Genomic DNA, 21845 nt, shown 5'->3' on the forward strand with positions numbered 1-21845 from the left:
CCACAACAAACTTAAAATAATGGCCTGTGTTCTGATTGAAATTCGTTTTAGGTAAATTTATTGTCCCAATTCAATTAAAGTGTGTTGCCGCTCGCACTGTGCTCCGGCTATTTACAGGAAGTGGTCGTATAAAGCAGAGATGCGTGAAATGTGTGTCACGTGTTTAGTGAAAGGACGTTCTGTGCGTTTCTATGTTACGCAGAGTAGCATAGGCAGGAGAATACCAGGAGACGACAAAGAAAGGTTAGTCAACTTATCTTTTGATTGATATTTGCTGAAGCTGATTTTTCTTTTGATATATGTACACAAATGTTTTATTGAATTAAGAAGAATTAATCATGAAATTGAGAAATAACCTTTTTCTGAAACTAACAGTGGATGGATGACAACTGTTTTAAAGGTGCACACATTACTTGACCAACGTGTGTGTGCTCTGAACTCCAAGATGCAGGTTCAGAAACGGATACTGATGTGTGGTCAGGGGTGTTGATGATTTGGGGGGGGGAGATTAACAATGACCATGATAGTGTTTGAGGAAGTCCAAAATTCGTATTGTGTGTGTCAGATCTGTAAAGTACGTACAAGCAGTGTTTCTAGGGCAGTATTATCTTGTCGCTCGGGCTGAAAATCGTTTTATGCATGAAAGAGTTAATGTGAAGTAGTTAGGATTGCGTTTAAACGTAACACTCTGTATACAGATAGCGAGAATGTGGACACACCCCAGACACTTTCACAATGCCAATTTCAAACTCTCAGAGTAATTAATGCCATTTCGTGACATCAGTGAGATGACTAAAATGGAAGTCCGTTAATGAATAGAGGGACTTATTTAACACGAGATTCAGCATTTTTGTAACAAGAAATATTTTCAAAGTAAACTTGGACTTATCCAGAATTTATCGAGGACTTCTCCAGCACTTCATGAAGGCAGTCAAGGGAAGAGAATGAAACTGTTAAATTGCGAACAAGACCCAAAACCTTAATACGCTGTATCCATGAATTTTCATAATTGAGTGCGTTGCGACCTTAAATTGTCATCAGTAGACTTGAACCATCTGAGCCTTTTTTTCTTTATTATTATTTATAATAATAAGTTAAAACTGAGGAGCGATGTTTTCCGAATTTCGAACAATGCGCTGAAGAGACTTTAAAAAAATAAAAAAAATGGCCACACATATACGTAACGGTTTCTTATCATTTCCTTTGTGAATTAATTATGTTATTTCTGCCAGCAGGGCATAAGATATTAGTGGTGGCGACTTTAACACTAAGAACGTAGAATTCTTAAACTGCGAATAAACTTTTGCTCCAAAGTTCTTAAATCTATCCTACGGAAGGGACCTTTTCTGTGTCTACTCTATTAAATAGCCCCCAGTTGATTCTTCGTAGAACGAATAATATTCAAGCAAAACTTGGGATTGGGGTATGTCCAGTTATTCCATATTTCGCTTGGAGGAAATTGAGAAAAAAAAACAATAAGCCTCAATAAAGGTATTCGATATCCAAGACGGGATTCGAACCGCGTAGCCTCACCACAGTTACTCATTAGGCGTGTACTGTACGATATTAATTTCAGATTTCAGACTGGTTGGTTAAAAGCTTGTTTACCGACGCTGTATGAACTGCAAAGAGAGAAAACTATGAACATGAATACTATAAGCCAGTGGTATTCAACCTTTTTTTGTTCGCGTACCCCCAGATATAATTTCTCTTCAAATTTGTACCCCCAAAGTTGTTGGTGTATAATTCAAGTTATACATAGTATATAATCTACATCTAAAATAAATTAAATAAATTACATTACTGATTATTCAGTGTTTATCATAAAATAATATTTTTTTTTAAATTTCACGTACCCCCTAAGATGTCTTCGCGTACCCCCAGATATAATTTCTCTTCAACTTTCTACCCCCAAAGTTGTTGGTGTACAATTAAAGTTATAAATAGTATATAATCTACATCTAAAATAAATTAAATAAATTACATTACTGATTATTCAGTGTTTTATCATAAAATAATATTTGTTTTTTTAAATTTCACGTACCCCCTAAGATGTCTTCGCGTACCCCAGGTTGAATACCACTGGTATAAGCGACAGGACGGAAGCTATCATAGGTCTGACATGAATTTGGTGACCCTAAGAAAAACCATGAATAACTGATGAGCGGCCAAGGTTCGAAATTTGTAAATCTGAAACAAAAGTCACTCCTCTCGAAATACTGAAAAGAAAACTTGATATTTTCTCGAATTTCCCCGGAAGAAGCACTCTGACAGATATTTTTTGTCTCGAGAGCTCTACCCGGTTCGCGAATCGTTGAAAATTCTTTCAGAGTTTTCAGCTGTGTGTTCGGTTAAGTGACGACTTCTCTTTGAACAAATCCTGAAAGGCTACGGTGCAATCGTGACCTTGTTCGAAGAAGTTTTCCAGGAACCAGCAGTGCGCTGGGAAAGTGCAGTTATCGATATTTTCACATCACGCGACGTCCGAGCTCGACTCGGAGGAACTGACCTCCTCGCAGATATTTTATATCGACCGAAGTCAGCGTCACAATGTTGCTTGTAGCACGGATGGGTCTCGGGCCGGACGACAAAGGCGATTTTCCAGGGGCTCGCGTTAACTTGATTGTACATTAGACTAGCTGTCGTCTTTGGAAATGTGTTTAAATGTTCAGGTAAAATCTTTAAATACCGCTGACAGCATATTTGTTTCGAGGCACACGAAAAAGCTGGAGCTTAGTTCAACCCAACAAGACACATTTGGTTTCTTACCAGTCGAGTAGGTAATATAATTTTCTAAAATTCTCTGTGTAATATTTGCTTCCATTAGATTTTGATACTCGTATTTCAGAAAAAATAATTGTGGTCGTAAAGTCTTTACAGGGAAGTACGATCTATTCTAAAAAAATTGTTAATTCCTTTGAAAAATTCCCGTGTACTTATGAGAGCTTGAACGGTTCGTGAAATTTTCTGTGCGCATTTCAGATTTCAAATTTAAAAGAATTTGCAACCCACACGCGTTCTCTATATCTTAAAAATCAAGTACACTAAGCACACAAGTTGAAACACAGAATTGCAATCATCTTGAAGTTTGGCCAATTCTTTCGTAGAATGCACCAAAACAAATAATATTGCACAGAGGGACATATCCTGAATAATTATTACTGGAGTTGAAGATTGTAGTTTATTTGGCTACGATTTCAGGAGCTCCGGTTATGCAAAGTCGAATTGCATAATGATTAATATAGCGTATAATGGATTTTAAAGGACGTGAAAGTAAGTTGTCGTGACTTACGTTAAGGTAAGGCATTTTCCTGGAGGGCCTGAATGAAACCAGGAACACCACAATCACAATAGAAAGTCTCCGTGTCGGGATTTAAACCCGGTAAGTCCCGAACACGAAGCATGGACGACGCTAACCACTAGGTTGTAACGTTCTGTTCTTTAGTGACGCACAGCGAATGTGATAGTGAACTGGAATTAATTCAACTGCAATACGGTCAACCAAGATGATTGTGGATAACATTAACATGTATGCAGGAATAATTCTGTTATACGACCAGGGTTAGATGAAAATTGCTATATTCTGGATTGTAGGGCCGTGTAACCTGGTAGAAGTTTACCAACTCATCGCCCTGATAATGGAGGCATCAAGGACCTCTGAGACGTCGGTAAATTTCTACCAGATTGCACGGTGCTTCAACCCAGAAGACAGACATCTTCCTCACGGCCGTGAGAAACTCAAATCCTACAGGGGTAGACAAGTTTGTCAGCACGTGCACGGCGCTGGGGATAACCAAGGGCTTTCTTTGGCCGGAAAAGGTAAACACGTTGGTATATAATGTAACAGAATTGCATTATTGCTACAGGGCAATGTAGAAAATATGATTTTGTCTTGCTAATATCGCATCGTACAGTTCTAAAAATCTGTCAAAATTTCAACATATATACTTCAATAAAATTAAAAAGTCTTATAACAACATTTTTTCTTTAAATTATGTGTTCAAATTCAAAAATAATTCTTCTATTTCAAAAATATCTAAAATTTACTAAAACTTTCAACAGGTTAATATAATCCAGAACAGTGATTTCTTTATGCGTCGTAAATATTCTTTGAAGGACGGGCATACATAGTATCAAATACGATTTAAATATTTCAAATCCAAAGGATTTATAAAGACAAATTACCGTAGCAAACCCTTAAGACATTTTTCATACCGAAGTGGCCCACCGTACATTCTTCTGTAACCCTATCATCTTTTTATTTGTTTTGGGTTTTCAACACAAGTACGACATAACCATAATTAATCAATCTTTGTGATGATTCCAGTATGCATAATTAACTCACTTCGTACTGGATAGCAAAACGTTTGTCACTGCACACAATTTACCCATTCCAGTCTGTTGTTATGTTCCTGCGTTATCAGTTGGGAACTTTCATGGAGCATCGAACAATTAACCTACATATTTCATGTCAACTTCTAGTGAGGCCAACAAACGTCTGTAATAAGCGTTTCGTATTCGGTCGGTAGCGGGTTCAAATCTTGGCCTGGATACCGGCTATTGCTTCTGATGGTTTCTCGTGGTTTTTCTCAGTTTCTCTAATTGCGAGATAATAGGCCTACCTTATCCATTTATTATTATTTAGTGTTCTGTCTGACGACAGGTCCATATGAACAGGATCCTTCCATCCTTTTCTCGGACTGGGACCTTGGCAGATGATCCAGAAGTGGTTTGCCATTGCCTTCTTCTGTGTGTGAATGGAGTAATTGTTGGGATGCCACGGAGGAAAACTCCGTGTTGCCTAGACCACGGCCTTGCCCAACACAAGTTATAAATTCGGGCACCGCCGGGAATTGAACCCGAGACCCCAGGATTACAAGGCCAGCGTTCTAACCGCTAGACCACCTCATCTTATTATTTATTTAGTGTTCTGTCTGACGACAGGTCCATATGAACAGGATCCTTCCATCCTTTTCTCTTCTCGGACTGGGACCTGTTCATATACGTTCTTGGCAGATGATCCAGAAGTGGTTTGCCATTGCCTTCTTCTGTGTGTGAATGGAGTAATTGTTGGGATGCCACGGAGGAAAACTCCGTGTTGCCTAGACCACGGCCTTGCCCAACACAAGTTATATAGAATTTATTGCAACAGCATAGCTAGTGCTGACAGATTAAATCAAGTGCATAAATAGTACACCGGATAGGATCACTTCTTACTGACGAAACTTACCACGAGTATAAATATTATACTGCGTAGAGAAAACCTTTTTACGTAGTTATAAAACCGATCGTGTGTCATATAAAACACGCTTTAGTTACAGGTTAAAGCGCTTAGTGACATGTATTTCATGTAAGATTTTTGTACGAAAGACGACTTTTAAGAAATGTGACAAAGATTGGAGTGAACTTGGCACTGGGGTTTTATTTACTTGTGTGAGTATTCGGAGTTAGCACAGAACGAACTGTTCATTTTAATCTATTAATTTCCCTCATGACCAAAGCAAGCTTGAAGAATTATGGGAAAAGAATGTGTCTGCTTCGACATAATAAGCTGAAACAGCCTCAGGTTGGAAATGGTAAGAACCAGGTTCATACTTCGAATCACTGCTGTTTCGTATCCGCACGTGACTGGAATATTTAAACCCTTTTTACAATTATCGTATTTCCTTGATTTTTAGAACGAACGTTTTTCAAATTTTAAAATTCCTGATTTCGGGTTGCGTCTTCTATTTGATGGCGTCTATCAAAGTAGCTTCTTCTTTCTTGGAAATCTATTACTAAATTAAGGGTGCGTATTACAATCGACTGCGTCTTAACATCGAGGAAATGTGATCAGTGAAATGAAATCTGAATACCTTTCCCACTGTGTCAACTCCCGACCCTTATGAATGCTACTGTGAAGCCAGACTGAAACTACAATCTTTTATTCTGTAATTATCCGTGTGTAGATTAAAACAGATATCAGTGGAATAAACATAATCAATAACGTCTTTATTGTAGTAATAATCTCACTAGGTCAGGATTAAAAGCAAACATTTTCATGGAGATTTAACGATGACATTTCAAAGGCGACGTTTCGGAGAACCTTTCTGCCTTCTTCATTTTAGTTGTCGTGAGAACCTGAAAACTCGCCATTTATATTCATGACTACATAAGAAGCCAGTCTATTAAATTAATTGTTCCTGTCCAACTGTTTTGAAATTCTGTGAGAATTACATTACACTGATTGTAACTTCATGTGGCCTGTCGTGTTGGAAACTGACTTTCAACCTGGGGTAACTAATTACTCAAACATTTGTAGCGTGATTCTCTACAGATTGTGTCTAACCAGTCGCGGTTTGACTATTGTTGTGTTCCAGTAAACTCGGTTCTGTGCATTCTACAGAACAATTCATTTAAGTGAGGTTATGATGTTTACCACATATTGATTCGAAAATTCTAGGGCCTTCAACAGGAGGTCAAGGAAATGAGCAGTGGAGGTTAGTTACAAGGAGTAGACGATCAATAGACCACAGCGAAGTATATATACAGATCTGAGTTATTAAGAATGAATCCTAATATGCATTAATATAACAGATTAACACGTTATCAGTATCAATGGGTCTGTGGTAGATAGTTTCCCTCCCTCCATTGTCACGTTATTATTATTTAGTGTTCTGTCTGAGGACAGGACCATATGAACAGGATCCTTCCATCCTTTTCTCGGACTGGGACCTGTTCATATACGTTCTTGGCAGATGATCCAGAAGTGGTTTGCCATTGCCTTCTTCTGTGTGTGAATGGAGTAATTGTTGGGATGCCACGGAGAAACCGGGGAAGCCCCCGGAGGAAAACTCCGTGTTGCCTAGACCACGGCCTTGCCCAACACAAGTTATAAATTCGGGCACCGCCGGGAATCGAACCCGAGACCCCCAGGATTACAAGGCCAGCGTTCTAACCGCTAGACCACAGTGGCTCTCATTGTCACGTACATTGCATTTATATAAAAATAGAAGTTTCTACCCAGGAACTCAAAAAATAAGAACAATATCTAATTTAAACTCTGTTTAATGCGAACGGATCAATTAGAAACATTCACAAAAAAACTTTAAAAGCTGTCTGTGAAGACGGCAGGTACTGCGTACGCTGGTCGCCTGGCAAAGCCAGTAATGACTTCAAAAACGCTTCGATATTCTGGTAATTAATATCTGGGTATAAGGCTAATTATCTGTTCATTAGGAGAGGCGAAGGTGCGTTTATAAATGTTACAACATTGAAATAATCTCTCGGCACTTTTTTTTTCAAGTGGCAAAGTTTAAACTCGGTCACTTCGAAGTTCATGTAAACACTTGTTCCCAATTGTAGGTTCTAAAATATATTCTTTCTTTCCTTAAAAAGTTATTTTTCATTAAGAATGAAAATAATCTCGCGCGCTGAACACATATCCAGATTATTTTAAATGTGCATGTTTCTTCTGAACTGAAACTACAAGAACTTGAAAATCCGCCACTGAAATGAAATATTGGGTATTGGTGAGGACAGTACGTGCCTGCTGAAGACCAGAAAAGAAGACATCAAGGCAGAAATGCTAACAGGTTTCCCTTCAAGTCAGGCCATTAGACACGGGCGAGAGTAACTTAACAATCTGTCAGTCAATTTCCTTAATTTATCCATCCATAAAATACGATAATAAGATATCCTTATATACTCCTACACTAGAACTTAAATGTTAACTACTGCTGGAAAGATCAATATATTTAAGAGAATATTCATCATGTCAAACACTACATTTATGACATTAGATTCCTAAGATCATAGAAGCCTATTCTCAACCAAACAAATAATAATAATCTATTATAATATTGTTTTAATACTATTATAGTCACGTCTTCTTCACTGTCATCCTAGTAGATGCTGTCTAGTGTCTTTTGTTATCAAATTCTATTTGCTGTTCTCCCAGCCAGAGTAAAATCTACCGTAATTAAGTGAAAAGTGTAACGTAATAAATCCGAAATTTTTATAGTTGTGAAAATTTGAATTCCAGTCTTCTGTCCACGAATACTTATACCCCGAAGACAGAAACTATATGTTCCTCCGTATCTCTGGCATCCACCTACAAGGTTAGGGAATCAAAATCCGAATAGCATTCTTCGTTAAATAATTATCTCCCTTGTTCTGTTACGTAATTGCGTCCAATGTGGTATTGTAATACGCAGTAGGTTTGAGCAAAGTTGTAAGCTCTTTATATGGAAGAATTGTTCTTCGTCATTTATGAATATGACCTATAAATGCAAGATTACACATTTGTTTCCGAAGGTAACAACTTAGTATCGAACCACTAACACATAACCAGTAATTAGTCCAAGATGGAGATTTCTAAGGAAGCATTTCCGATTGTCTGAATATAATTAGTATTTTGATTTCGACTTATTTTCCGGATACACACGAATTCTATGTACCCTACTGAATATTCCCGTTCATAAACACCAGCTCATACATAAGATACTAAAATTACTGGCCGTTCAGCTGTGAACCACTGCAACTTATAATTTCTTCATTTATTTCGTAACATCTTAATTATCTCTTCGCTAAATTTTTCTCTTGTAAATAATAAATCATAAAAGAAATTAATCCATAAAAGAGCTGATATTGTATTTCTTCATTTGTAGAGGCCATCGATCTTAAGACGCAACCTCGATTTATTAATCGATTTTCAGGAAAGGTGCGCTATATCGATTCCGCCATAAAATGTGAGACGCAACACGATTTCATGCATTTTAAAATATGAATAAGTGCGTCATAAAATCTAAGTAATATTGTGTATCAGTTCCCTGAACGCCTTGTACAGTTTTACAGCATTCACAGGAAGGAAAATTTCTATAAATCGGCTTGTTCTGATAGAGACGATGGCTCTGGTTTATACTCGTACTGGATTTTTCACTTATAAAAATAAAATAAGAACAAATATGTACAGGGAGGAAAGAATGAAAAATGTTAAACAAGTGGGAATCGACACTTGTCTATCGAATTATATTCTTTTATTGAATAAGCGAAATGGGTCGCTAGTTCCTACACACACTATACCTGCGTGATGGACAGCGAAATATTCCAAACGTTTATTTCTCCTTTCGTATTCCGCGACACTTGACTCAGTTTCCACTTTCGAAGCCAAATTCTCTATGGCCCATTTTAATATTATCCTTCTACCTACATTTTCCACAGAATCTCTTCCCATGATATTTTATAGTCATCGCTGTGGGCGCATTTAATATTTCACTTTTTCTCAGACGTTTATTCAATATTCTTCCCTCGAATAGATACATGTGCCACTCTTGCTTGTAATGAAAACTATGAATATTGGTTTTGTTGTGTTTTTTTTTGCACGAAATTCATAAAATGAAGACTTAACTGGAAATACCATGTGAATGGATTTCGATTAACATTTTTATTAGAGGTTGGGCAGATCTATAATTAAGCTTAATTAACTTTAAGACGACAACGAATAATTTGAAGGTTATATAAGTGACTAATGATATTTATGGACCGTGACTTCGGAGCCCTTCGTCTTCCTCCTGTCAGTATCATTCCGCCGCTGATCGCCTCGCTTTGGATGTAAAACACAAAATAGTTATTTTGGAACACTCACAAGTACTGATTATACATAATGGGTTTGCAATGTATGTTAGAAATAAAAATATTTTCTGTAAATAACTTAATTAACAAATGTTTCGAACGGTGTACAGAGCTAAATAATCAAAATCTGGTTTTCAAATATGGCAAATGATTAATTACCTTCACACACGCGCGCGTATCATGGTGACCTCCCATTGACCAGAACTGTGATGACGTCACAAAAATCTATACGCACGCAAGTTAAGTTTGCGCGCTATGGGCTCCCGTCAGTCAACATTGCTAGTATCACGTAACATCATACTTGTAGTATCAACCTTTCATGATATCTATTGATCAGCCGAGTTGAAACAGCTTGGATTCTTGGATTCTAAAGATGCCCGTTTTGAAACAGCTTCCTCCAAATTATTCTCACATTTTGCATTCATAATCTAAAACAAATGCCACGGTGGTCTAGCGGTTAGAACGCTGGCCTTGTAATCCTGGGGGGTCTCGGGTTCGATTCCCGGCGGTGCCCGAATTTATAACTTGTGTTGGGCAAGGCCGTGGTCTAGGCAACACGGAGTTTTCCTCCGGGGGCTTCCCCGGTTTCTCCGTGGCATCCCAACAATTACTCCATTCACACACAGAAGAAGGCAATGACAAACCACTTCTGGATCATCTGCCAAGAACGTATATGAACAGGTCCCAGTCCGAGAAAAGGATTGAAGGATCCTGTTCATATGGACCTGTCGTCAGACAGAACACTAAATAAATAATAAGATGAGGTGGTCTAGCGGTTAGAACGCTGGCCTCGTAATCCTGGGGGTCTCGGGTTCGATTCCCGGCGGTGCCCGAATTTATAACTTGTGTTGGGCAAGGCCGTGGTCTAGGCAACACGGAATTTTCCTCCGTGGCATCCCAACAATTACTCCATTCATACACAGAAGAAGGCAATGGCAAACCACTTCTGGATCATCTGCCAAGAACGTATATGAACAGGTCCCAGTCCGAGAAAAGGATGGAAGGATCCTGTTCATATGGACCTGTCGTCAGACAGAACACTAATAAAATAAATAATAAATCTAAAACAACCAACTCTTAGGCAGTTTACCCATAAGATTTAACACCGCCAATAACAATTTCTGCCATTGGACAATGTCCCAAGGCAGTTCCGTCCACCTCCCATTCTCAAAATCTACTTCCCTAAATAGAATTTGAGGTTCATTTTTGTACAAAGGTCTTCTTGATATCCTACAATAACAGTTTTATGGTGACCTTACGTTACAGGAGCAGTAAATTAGCACATGTCGACATATGTGACTATCTGAACGTATTTTAGACTGTGTAAACTTTCAAGTGAGTAGTCAGCGTCAGGCTCCGACCGATTTACTTCCACTGCAATATATATTTATTTATTCTATTATTTTACGACTGTCTTGTTCCTGGTCTAGTTATCTGCCAGTTTCACACTTGCAGAGCGTTAAACAGCAATATATTTTAAAGACTATGGAATGGCCGTGGGCTATTTTAACGCGCTATACCGGCAATCTAATAGAGGAACTGAGTAAAAAAACAGCTGACCACCGAGACATTCGACCACGCTGTTCCCATTTGACAGCAATCTTATACAGAGACCAGGGAGTCGCTCGCATCACATCGGGACTTCACTGGGTTACATGACTCACTCATTTCAACATCGACGTACTTCAGCCTCCAAATCTTAATAAATTTCGCTTATTTAACGACGCCGTCAATAGCTCAGATTACGCAGCGTCGAATATCAGATTGCAGAAAGCAGGGTAGTGACACAGTCTCAGAATTTGCCTGAAGAGACTGAGGAAAACAAGGTCTTTGTCTGGACCGAGATTTTAACCCGGGACCTCCCGAATATGAAGCAGGAGTGTCAGCCATTCGGTCGCGACATTTGGTTTCCGAATATTCTCGTGAAAACTTTGCCTTAAATCACATTCTATTTTCTATATTTCCTCAAAGTACGAACCACGTTTAAAGCCATACAAAACAGCTGGTAAAATAATTGCCTTCCATACCTTAAGGCTAATCTTTATTATTTTAGGAAGAAGACGTGATGATAACAAGTTAATTAAGACTTTGTAATTTTAATATTATCCACTAAATCAACCAGTTGGTCTCTTTAGATACGACTCATCAACCATAATGTTGTATAAGCCCACGTTATTTTATTCTCATGATTGCTTTGCCCAAGATGTAGAATGAGAGGATCTTTACCTCCATGTCTCTGTACCAGGGGTTAAAATGACGTCTCAGAATTAGAAAGACGCTCCAGATTAGAAAAGCTAGGGGACATTGCCAACGCGTGTTAAAAGGAGATATTAATGTTCATGTTCTAAATATCGCTCCTACATTTACGTCTTACGGAACTTGGCATAGTTTTGTTAAAAAAAGGCTGTCTCGAATTTAATATTCCAAAACGTAATACGTAGCCACAATAACGAATTATCAAGACCTTAATTTTTATTATTTTATATATTTATTTTGTACAGTCTATACACAAACGTTTGAAGTTTATTGGTGTTGTAAAAATTATATAATATTAAAACATTTTGTTAAAATATTTTAAATTGATAAAAACCTGAAGACGACGGTATTACCAGTCGAAACATGTCGTTTTAATAAAAGCGCTAAAAAAAATATAATGTAAAATCGTATTTACGATTAAGAGCGCTAATATAATATTTTACACAATAAAATGTTTTAATATTATATAATTTGTTACAACACCAATAAACTTCAAACGTTTGTGTATAGACTGTACAAAATAAATATATTTAATCAAACACAAACATGACGCATATGAGATACAAATTTTATTATTTTAATTGTATAGCATAAACAGTAAAACTCCTACATTTTGTAACTGTTTCCATCATCTCGTTCATTTATCTAACTTAAGTTAAGTAATTACTCTTGTAATTTGTTTCCAAATACCTCTGTTCGTCACTGAAAATGTTATCGTGTCATAAGGATTATGTTATAAGTTTATATTTATCGAATTTTAAAATCCGAGTAAGACTATTTACAAAATTTAGCGCACCTGTTGAGGTTCATTTTACTTTGTTTAGATATTTGGATACTATCCATTACATGTTTTAACAGGCGCAGACACTGGAAATCATGTTGAGTACACGTCTGACGGTAATGACGTCTTGTGTCTGCATTGAAATTGAGGTCCATGTTAGCCCAATCACAACAGACAGTCTTCGATCGCCGTAGCGAAAGGACACCTGCCTACTTGCTTGTTTGTTTGTCCATCGCGTATCTGCCTCCGGTACTAGTGAGCTTACTCTATTGGGAGCTTCGTTCGTCACAAGACCTGCAGGTATTTACGATTTAATATTTATTCAGTCAAATTGGAAGGAAAGACAACATTAATAATGCGAAAGTTAACATTTATGAATGGTGGAGTGGAATTATGATGACGGTACAGAATTTTACGCAACTTGTTTCAAAATGTGGGCTCTTTAACATTCTTAGATTTCTGAAAATGAAAGATATCCTATTACATCGAAGTGTTGGCCAGTTTTCGTCTCGGACAATGTGAAAATTGTCCAAAAATCCCATTTTTAAGATAGTTTGATGCTCTGGAAATATCTTACAACTCTGATTCAGACATCTTTGTGATTTTATCTAGACGTCGTATTTGTGAAGAAATGTTTCTCGACGGATGTTAATGGTAAGTTAACGGATTTTAAACCGAAAACTGTAACAGTTTTCTCTGATATGCTTTTAATAAGTGATCTTTCATATCAGAGATTATAAAAGATGCCATAATCTCCCAGAACTTCTGATATATGTAATGAAATTTTGCAAATGAACTGACATTTTTCGATGTGTATTTGATGGACATAGAACCGTAGAGTGGTTATAAATTCTTGTATCGGGAATTGATATTGTTCCAAAAATTGGCAAAAAAAATCCTATTATACAAACATTTTCGACTGGATAAAGACATTGCTACACGGACACCATCGCGTAATAAATTAAACGAAACTTAATTACTACATGCAACCCGACATTTATAAACACGCATCGTCGATCAGGATTTTAATAAAATTGTATCTTTTGATCGAAAGGTACGTAATTACCACAGACATTTAAAATGGTATTAAACACAATTGTTTCGATGTGCATTTGACGGACATTCATCTAGTTGTTTTGTGCTACAAACTTCTCTAGCACAGTATTCGGCCGGATTCGATGTTGCTCGCGGTTTGAAATTTCAAGAAGTCTTTCGCCGCGATTTTCTGAGTGTATGTGATTAAAACGGCTCTCCAAATGTCTGTGATAAAGTGTGTGGTGCGTCATTGCCTTGAATTTTGTCAACGGCTTCAACGTTCATGCAGAAACAGCGGTACCACGGACTCCGCATGCAGATATCACCAGACTTCGAACTCGGGGCCATGACACAAGGAGCTGGCGCTTAAGGTAGGTTAAATTTAAAAAAAAAATCACTGCCGACCAAACTCTTAGTGATTCAGGACACGTCTGTATGAAGATGGGCTGGGTAATTGCAGCAAAATCAGGTACGCCATAGCAACGACACAGGCTGGTCATCTTAATTAAACAGTATCTGATGTGATAGCCGCCGTGATGCAGGACTGAGGTTAAGGAGGAGTTAGCAACCCTGTGCGTTTTAACTTTTTTGCGTTAGTTTGAAGGTTATATTTGTCCTCCCACGCTCCCCCCATAAGATTTAAGTGAACTTGGCTTCTGTGTCCAGTTCGGCTTTTGCTAGCGTAAACGAAGGATTGTTTAGGAAGATTTAGCATTTGTGTGCTCTTAAACTTAACAGGTTCAGTCGGCACGATCAATGAAATCAACGCGAGGATTAGAGAGAGGAAAAATGAATGTTCATAGTCTCTGTCTGCAAATTACTCGCATTGCTGGAATAAAGATTTAGGAAAAAATAAAATAATTTTGAAGATTTCTGTCTTCTGTGTTGTTTCGCTGTGTAGTCTGGTCGATGTTAACCAACGTTTCAGAGGTCATACTGCCTCCATCATCAGGGCGATGAGTATGAAGATTTCTGTCTTCTGGGTTGTTGCACTGTGTAGTCTGGTAGATGTTTACCAACGTTTCGGAGGTCATACTGCCTCCATCATCAGGGCGATGAGTATGACGATTTCTGTCTTCTGGGTTGTTGCGCTGTGTAGTCTGGTAGATGTTTACCAACGTTTCGGAGGTCATACTGCCTCCATCATCAGGGCGATGAAGATTTGGTAAACATCTACCAGACTACACAGCGCAACAACACAGAAGACAGAAATCTTCATACTCGCCGCTGTGAAAACCTCAAATCTTACATAAAATAATTTTGTTTTCACAGGTCTTTTATCTCACTGTTAAAAGATTTGCCAGAATCTGCGTTGCTGTCAGGAATGTGTACTGAACTTTATTAAATGAAGTATCGTAATTTTTTTTTTGTGAAGTATTACTGATGCAATTTATGAAGAGAGTTCCAGAATCAGCATTTAGAGAAGGGATTCGAATGTTGTCATACTTAAGAAAGGAATTTTTTTTTCGAGTGAATGATAATCAGTAACCGGGCAGTTTAAATTGTCAGTAACCGATAAACGAACGCAGATCAGTAACATTAACATTTACGCTTCGCGTCGCCGAATTGCCCCCCTCGGAATCAAGATTTTATACACGGGCCTACAGAAGTTTTACACTTTTTTATTTGAATAAATCAATTTTAATTGGACTGCTGTTTACCGCCAAGGGAGTGTTGACGCCAGAAACTGAGGGAGACGTCGTTGAAGGGACTGAGTTTTCGACGTTTCATTTTCGAATTCAATTAAGCGTCGTTAAAACGATATAAATTTGAACTGTTTCTACACAAGAACGTCGATGTTTAAGGCAAAATGAACATCATTGACTGGACAATGTTGTGTTTTATGACATTTTCGCTTACGATGTCTGCCTCGACATATGCAGTGTGCTGTGCATCGAGCGGCCGTAAGGGAAGGTTAATAAACAAAAGTTTACTTTACGTCGGTGCCATATTAGCGATTTTTGCTATATCACCGAATTTTATGAAATGTGCACGGCGTGTTGGTATATTTTGTAGCCAAATCCCTGTATTTCATTCAAGGAATTTTTTATCTTATTTAGGCTTTAAAACGATTTAAAAATGTACGAAAATTACTTACGGTAACACCTGCATATATATTATGCTTCGAGTTCCATCCGTATTCCTCAAAAAGTAAATGAATTTACAATTATGAGCGTGGGTAATCTGACCCTTGAAATGAAGATTTCTAGGCACCAACATAAAAAAATATTTTAAAATAAAATGTATCCTGTGTAATCGGGGATGCATTCAGCGGTAAAATATTAATTATGAAATCGTTATTGTGAGTTATGAAGGTTGCCTTCTGTTTAAAATGAAACTCTTTTTCATTCTTAAGCCAGAATTATAGCCATATTTGAGTCAACTCGTTGATTTTTAATGAACGGTTACTGAGCTGTCACCCCTCAAAGTATGAGAGAAAAAATGCGTATTTACACTGAACGTACAAACATTACAGTAATAAATTTTTATAATAGTAATCGCTGACATCAGAGCATTTTCAGACGCGTTGGATAGAATTCGCAGACGGTAAAGTCTGAAGCAACAGAGAGGCATTCCTTCCGCTGTGGTCACTGGCTCTCGATAAACTTCACAAATAACGGGGTTAGGTTCGGAGAACCTGGTGGCCACCTTAGAAGTGCGGGACAGCCGTCATGTCAGATCCACATAGTGAAGACGAGTCTGCAACGGCACATATTCCAGGAGGACATGCAGAGACTCTGACGAATAACTTTCGTACCTGCGTCCTGTTAACGACCCTTCAGTCAAGTACGGCCAAATGGTACGATGGCCATGGCTTCCCGAAGCCAAAGAGGATTTTCAGCAGGCCAGCAATGCTTTCTCCTCAAATTGACTTGATATAGTTTGCAAAGAAAGCTTCGTCAGTAGATAAAACGTTTATAAACAAACAAGGCATTGTTAGTATGTTAAAATAAAGAGTTATTTGAGGTCGCAGAGTTAGGTGGGATATCATGTATACGTATAAGCCCCCTTTAGTAGCAGCTTTAAGAAAACATTTGTCCTGGCACCGGTCTTGATAAAGGGACTAGAAAGTTGTATTAAAACAATTGGTAGGAACACTGCCTGCAAATAACTTTTTCACTGGTGGAACGGACATGGAATTAAGCCTAGCCAAAAAAAATTGTCTTTAAACGCTGTTAATTTTTTTGAAACATAGGATATGTGGGTAAGCATTACATTGAAGTTCAGACTTGCACAAAACAGCTTTAAAAGTCTTCGAAATTCTATTTGTAAAGTAAGTTGGTACTTCCCAGTATTTTGGCTACGCTTTGGAAACGTCCAAATATAGAGTGAAACGTTAATCTGCGATGAGTACCGGAGGGTGTGCCCTGTCGCACACCCCAGGATCACCAACGGCGAAGGGAATTTTCTATTTATAAATTCTAAACCAGTTCTAACATTGAACGTCTGTCCAACTAACCAAAAGGTAACTAAGGACGGAGTTCTGCGCAAACGCAAGACATCGTCTCTTGCTAAGGTTAGATCATTCCTGCGTACGAAACTCATTGCTGGAAGCAGTTATTCCTTTATAAAAAGGATCTTTGATTGAATGGGTGACTGGGAGTTAACCCAGAATGGTCGAGATCGTTTTGGGTGAAGCCTCCGCGACTTGGGGGGGGTGAGAAATAGGTTTGGCTGAGGGCCTTCATGATCGGGGAAGGTGGACCATGCCCGTTTAGAATCATACCTTGGCATCTGCTTGAGGAAAAGTTTGTCAAGAGACGATGTTCCAGATGAAGATAGGATCTACCGGCTGTCGAGGAATATCGCGAATGAATCAGAATGCCAACAAGGACTGACGATACAATACGCTGGTCTAGCCTATGGTACAATCTATGTGGAACTGCACGCGAGAGATATTTTCTAATAAAGGTCAGCCTTTGAAACAGTGTTGAGCGAGTACTCACTGCAGGGCTCGCGGAGGTTTGAAGCTCACGTCCATGCGGTATGTTGTATCGGTGTGTAGCTTCACCGTCTTCTGCTGTTTGAAGCGTTGGGCGGTCTCCATCTTGCAGAACACCGGCCTGCCCTCGGGCTCTTTCCTCATCGACAGCGTCACGCGGAACGTCCCCTGATTATGCATGGGGAAGAGACCCTTGCAGACATTCTGCAGCCCTGCACACACACATACATAAACGCGTAACATGGCATTTCCTGTGCAACTATGATCCGTGGTCCTTCCATGGGCACTGAATCTGACGGCTTGAGACGCCACACAGACATTAAAAGTTGTGTCCTGTAGATGTGATATTCATCGTGCGGACCGCGGTTAACTGGCGGTGTCAACTTGACACTCGCTCGCCGCTACCTGTAATCATCATTTATCCCGTGTAGGCCTATGGGAATGTCACCCAAAGAATACGTCTTTAAAAATGTGATCGGTAAGTTTCAAAATCACGGGGTATACGTTTCTATCTAACATTACCTTCCCTCATTCTTCCTTGTAATAAATGACACGCTAAATGTTGGGTTTATACGTTACAAATGGCAAAGTAAATGCTCCATCAATTTCAAGAAGTTTGTTTTCCGATTCTGGGGGAGGGGAGTGTCGACGAAGTGATGTGCGACATTGAGAAAGCACAGACGATTAAATGTTTCCATCACACTGACCGTGAGATAGATAACTTCGTTCCGAAAAAGTAAAAACTCTCAAATGTCTCCCACATTTATGCTGGCTGAGTTAATAACGTGTAATTTAACGAAACCCTTAATTTTGGTAAATCGTAGCGGGGAAATTCAAACTCACAAGCGAAGTGTGCACATTTGTGTAGACTTTACCAAGTATATATTTAACACAAGTAATTTGTAATTACGACAACATTTTTTATTTGCTTTGTAATCATTTATATTATGAATACTTAATTTAGATGTACAGGTTTCATAGGAATTGGTGTATTGCATTCTGCACTTAGCTATTAGTCCGCTAAGTGCAGAATACAATACACCAACTCCTATCAAACCAACATCCAGTGAAGTGTTACTTAATTTGGTTTTGTAAAGAACTCGTCTTTATGATCTGTTTAAAATCATATTCTTTTAATAATATTATATGAATTAATTCTCCCTCTTTGCCACTGATGATGACCTCTTGAGGGCGAAACGCGTTTGGCATTAGTGTCATTTATAGTGTAAACAGTTTTGTTTGTATGATTATTTTTATAAATTATTTTCATGATATCCTCTCAGGAATTCGCACGCGAGAGAATCTAGTAAGCGTGTTTAAACGAGTAACGATGTTTTGTGAGTCATTTTCCTTTCCTTGCGTTCACACAGACACTGTTCACTTTACTCTATACTCTTTTCTGTTTCGTGTTCCTCACGTACGGCCATTTTGTGTTGACCCACGCTGGCAGAGGTTTACGTGGACTGACAGCAAATGAACTATTCCTACTAACCTACTGTTACAGCTGACAGTAATTATTTGTAAAGCCATTTGTCAGTTGTCTTATAACGTACAAATATTTAAGCGACTACATTTCGGAAACAAAAATTGTTTTGTGAGCCATGTTTATATTCTCGTCTTTCGCCAAGGAACACATACGATATTGTAAAAGACCTTGTACAAAAGAGTTCAGTAAATATAGAAAAGTCTGAGAGACGCTGTTGTAGGCCTCTACAGACGAACATGATGACGTTTCTGTAATGCGTCGTGATGAAATTCAGGAGGTAGCCGATCACTCGAAACACAAAACAGGCCTAAAGAAACATGTTTTGGTAATCTAAGTTTGGATTAGATACAGGCACAGGATCGAATCAAATTTTAAGGTATTTAGGATAACTTCTCGGGACATTATTCATTGCTTTCTGTTTTGATTTCTAAAGGCAAATGTAATGGCTGACGCCCTAACGATGATAATACGTAATTTTCATAATTTGTGAGAGTCGCCAGAACGTTGCGTTTTCTGGTATAATTCCCTGATGATTCAGACAGAAAGTTCTCTGAAACGTCGGACTTTTGCAGAACTGCATCTGCCGTGTTACAAAGAGGCACTTACACTGATGAACTGAGGAGGGCGTGGTAAAGAGGCCGTGACCTATTTTAAGTACTAAATCGACGTTGTCTTAAAGTTACTGATAAAACTTTAGACAAGAGAGCCAATGTCACTTCAAACATTGAAACCTCGGACGTCTCAAAATGTTCAGCGGAACGAGCATTAATCTCTGCATTCCGAATCTGTGCTTGTTGTATTCGTTTTTGAAATCGTCGGCCGAAATTTGTGGCACTAAAATGTTTTTCTCAGCTGGACAGTCCAGTGTATTACCGACTATGGCGTAAGTAATAAGCCTGTTTGTGAATGGCGACCAATGATGTCGGCAATAACAAACAGATGACAGTCGTGTAACCAAGAGAACGTCAATGCGTTTGTAAAAGATTAATGAAAACCAGCAAAAGATCTTCAATGAAAAAGATGTTTCTGCGGGTATTGAAGTAAAAACGTAAAAGAGTCGCTGAAGTAGAGGCGGAATACGAGAATGCTCGAAGAAGAGTCGAAAGCAACGCCTCGTGACAGGATTTGAAAAAATTATATTCACATTTATCCGTAGGAACAATCATAGAAGGAACTGAGTAAAAGTGTGTGGAGAGAGGAGAATAGTTGAAATGAGAGACAAATATTGGACAGTTTAAATACGGAAATGTAGATTGTACAAGCAATTAAATGTATAAAGTTACTAATGGACTGCGTCATTACACACAGTAAAACCAATAATTCAAATTACACTACTCTATGAAAATGAGACACGTGTTTATAGATTTTAGAAGCATTTTAAGGTAAATAGGCTAATTTCCCTGTAAAAATGCTGGCATACGTTGGTCTTTACACGGTGGTTTATAGTATTTAAGGTTAAAATTGTATCGAAACATTAAAGCATGTATGGGGAAGAAGTTCACATTCTTTGAGTTCTTACAATAGGTATTTGACGCAAACGAGTGGTCGGTTTCATGCTCTGGCCCCCTTGAACCCGGAGAGAGACTCCAGTACCCTTCGCATAGGGAGCTAGTTGGGAGGAGAGTCTGTCTGAACGTTGTAGCCCTTTGTCAAGCTCATAGACAGTGACATTTTTGCCTTATTTATCCAGGTTTATGATACGACAGCACTTAAAATTGAAAACTAAAGGCAAAATTTGTGGAAGTTACGCTCCAGTGTTCTGGACAACTCGGCGAAGAGAAAAGTCCAAACGTTTATACTGAGAGTCGAACTCTAGTACCTCATTACGTTAGTAAGCCACGGTGGTCTAGCGGTTAGAACGCTGGCCTTGTAATCCTGGGGTCTCGGGTTCGATTCCCGTCGGTGCCCGAATTTATAACTTGTGTTGGGCAAGGCCGTGGTCTAGGCAACACGGAGTTTTCCTCCGTGGCATCCCAACAATTACTCCATTCACACACAGAAGAAGGCAATGGCAAACCACTTCTGGATCATCTGCCAAGAACGTATATGAACAGGTCCCAGTCCGAGAAAAGGATGGAAGGTACCTGTTCATATGGACCTGTCGTCAGACAGAACACTATATAAAAAATAAATAGTCTACACGCTCAATTTGATTTAGTAAATTAATATCTCATGCAATTTGTATTTTGAAATGCGCCCGGTTCGAATATTGTTGCTGGCAACTATAAACACGCGAATAATCTTCTGTAACCCCAGGCGTTATGCAACTTGCAATCCTAACTTCAAACACTCGCATCAGCTTCGTTACTAATATTTAAACAGACAAACGTCACCTTAATTCGCGTATTCCACTATCTGGATTTGTTTCATTCTGTAACCATGACACCATGATTTATGAACCAGCGTGTTTTGGCAGTTGACATGTGGCAAAACAAGAGATTACACAGATTTCTACGAAAATGTAATGAATCACTTTCAGATGTTAATAAAAGTGCAGATGTTGACAGCCTTAAAGAGATTTTATGGAAAGTTCTGCCCGCTTCTACGTATTGGGACTGTGAGATTTCGTGTGTATTTACAGTAAGGAAGCAGTCGTAGGCTTACATTAGGACGGTGGAAAGTCGACTTTGGCAGGCAGGCAGGTAAACGCTGTGAAGTTAAGAAAGGATTGGATGAATAGCCACGACTCTGAAATATTTCACCTTGTCACGAAAGAAAATTAAAAATTCCGC

At 38.6% G+C, this 21845-nt stretch overlaps 1 protein-coding gene across 1 annotated transcript in view; it reads right to left on the reverse strand.

Annotated features, from left to right (window-relative positions):
- The window catches only part of LOC110833724 (CB1 cannabinoid receptor-interacting protein 1), a 36555-nt gene that overhangs the window by 11790 nt on the left and 2920 nt on the right, over positions 1–21845 (reverse strand). The window contains exon 2 of the mRNA XM_022072142.2: positions 17632–17839. Coding sequence (XP_021927834.1) covers positions 17632–17807 — 176 coding nt within the window. The 5' untranslated portion in view covers positions 17808–17839. The remainder of the gene's footprint in view (positions 1–17631; positions 17840–21845) is intronic.

Source organism: Zootermopsis nevadensis, unplaced genomic scaffold, assembly GCF_977971745.1.
Source record: "Zootermopsis nevadensis isolate Lab colony 2312 unplaced genomic scaffold, Znev_1.0 Znev_ptg000061l, whole genome shotgun sequence".
NCBI lineage: Eukaryota > Metazoa > Arthropoda > Insecta > Blattodea > Termopsidae > Zootermopsis > Zootermopsis nevadensis.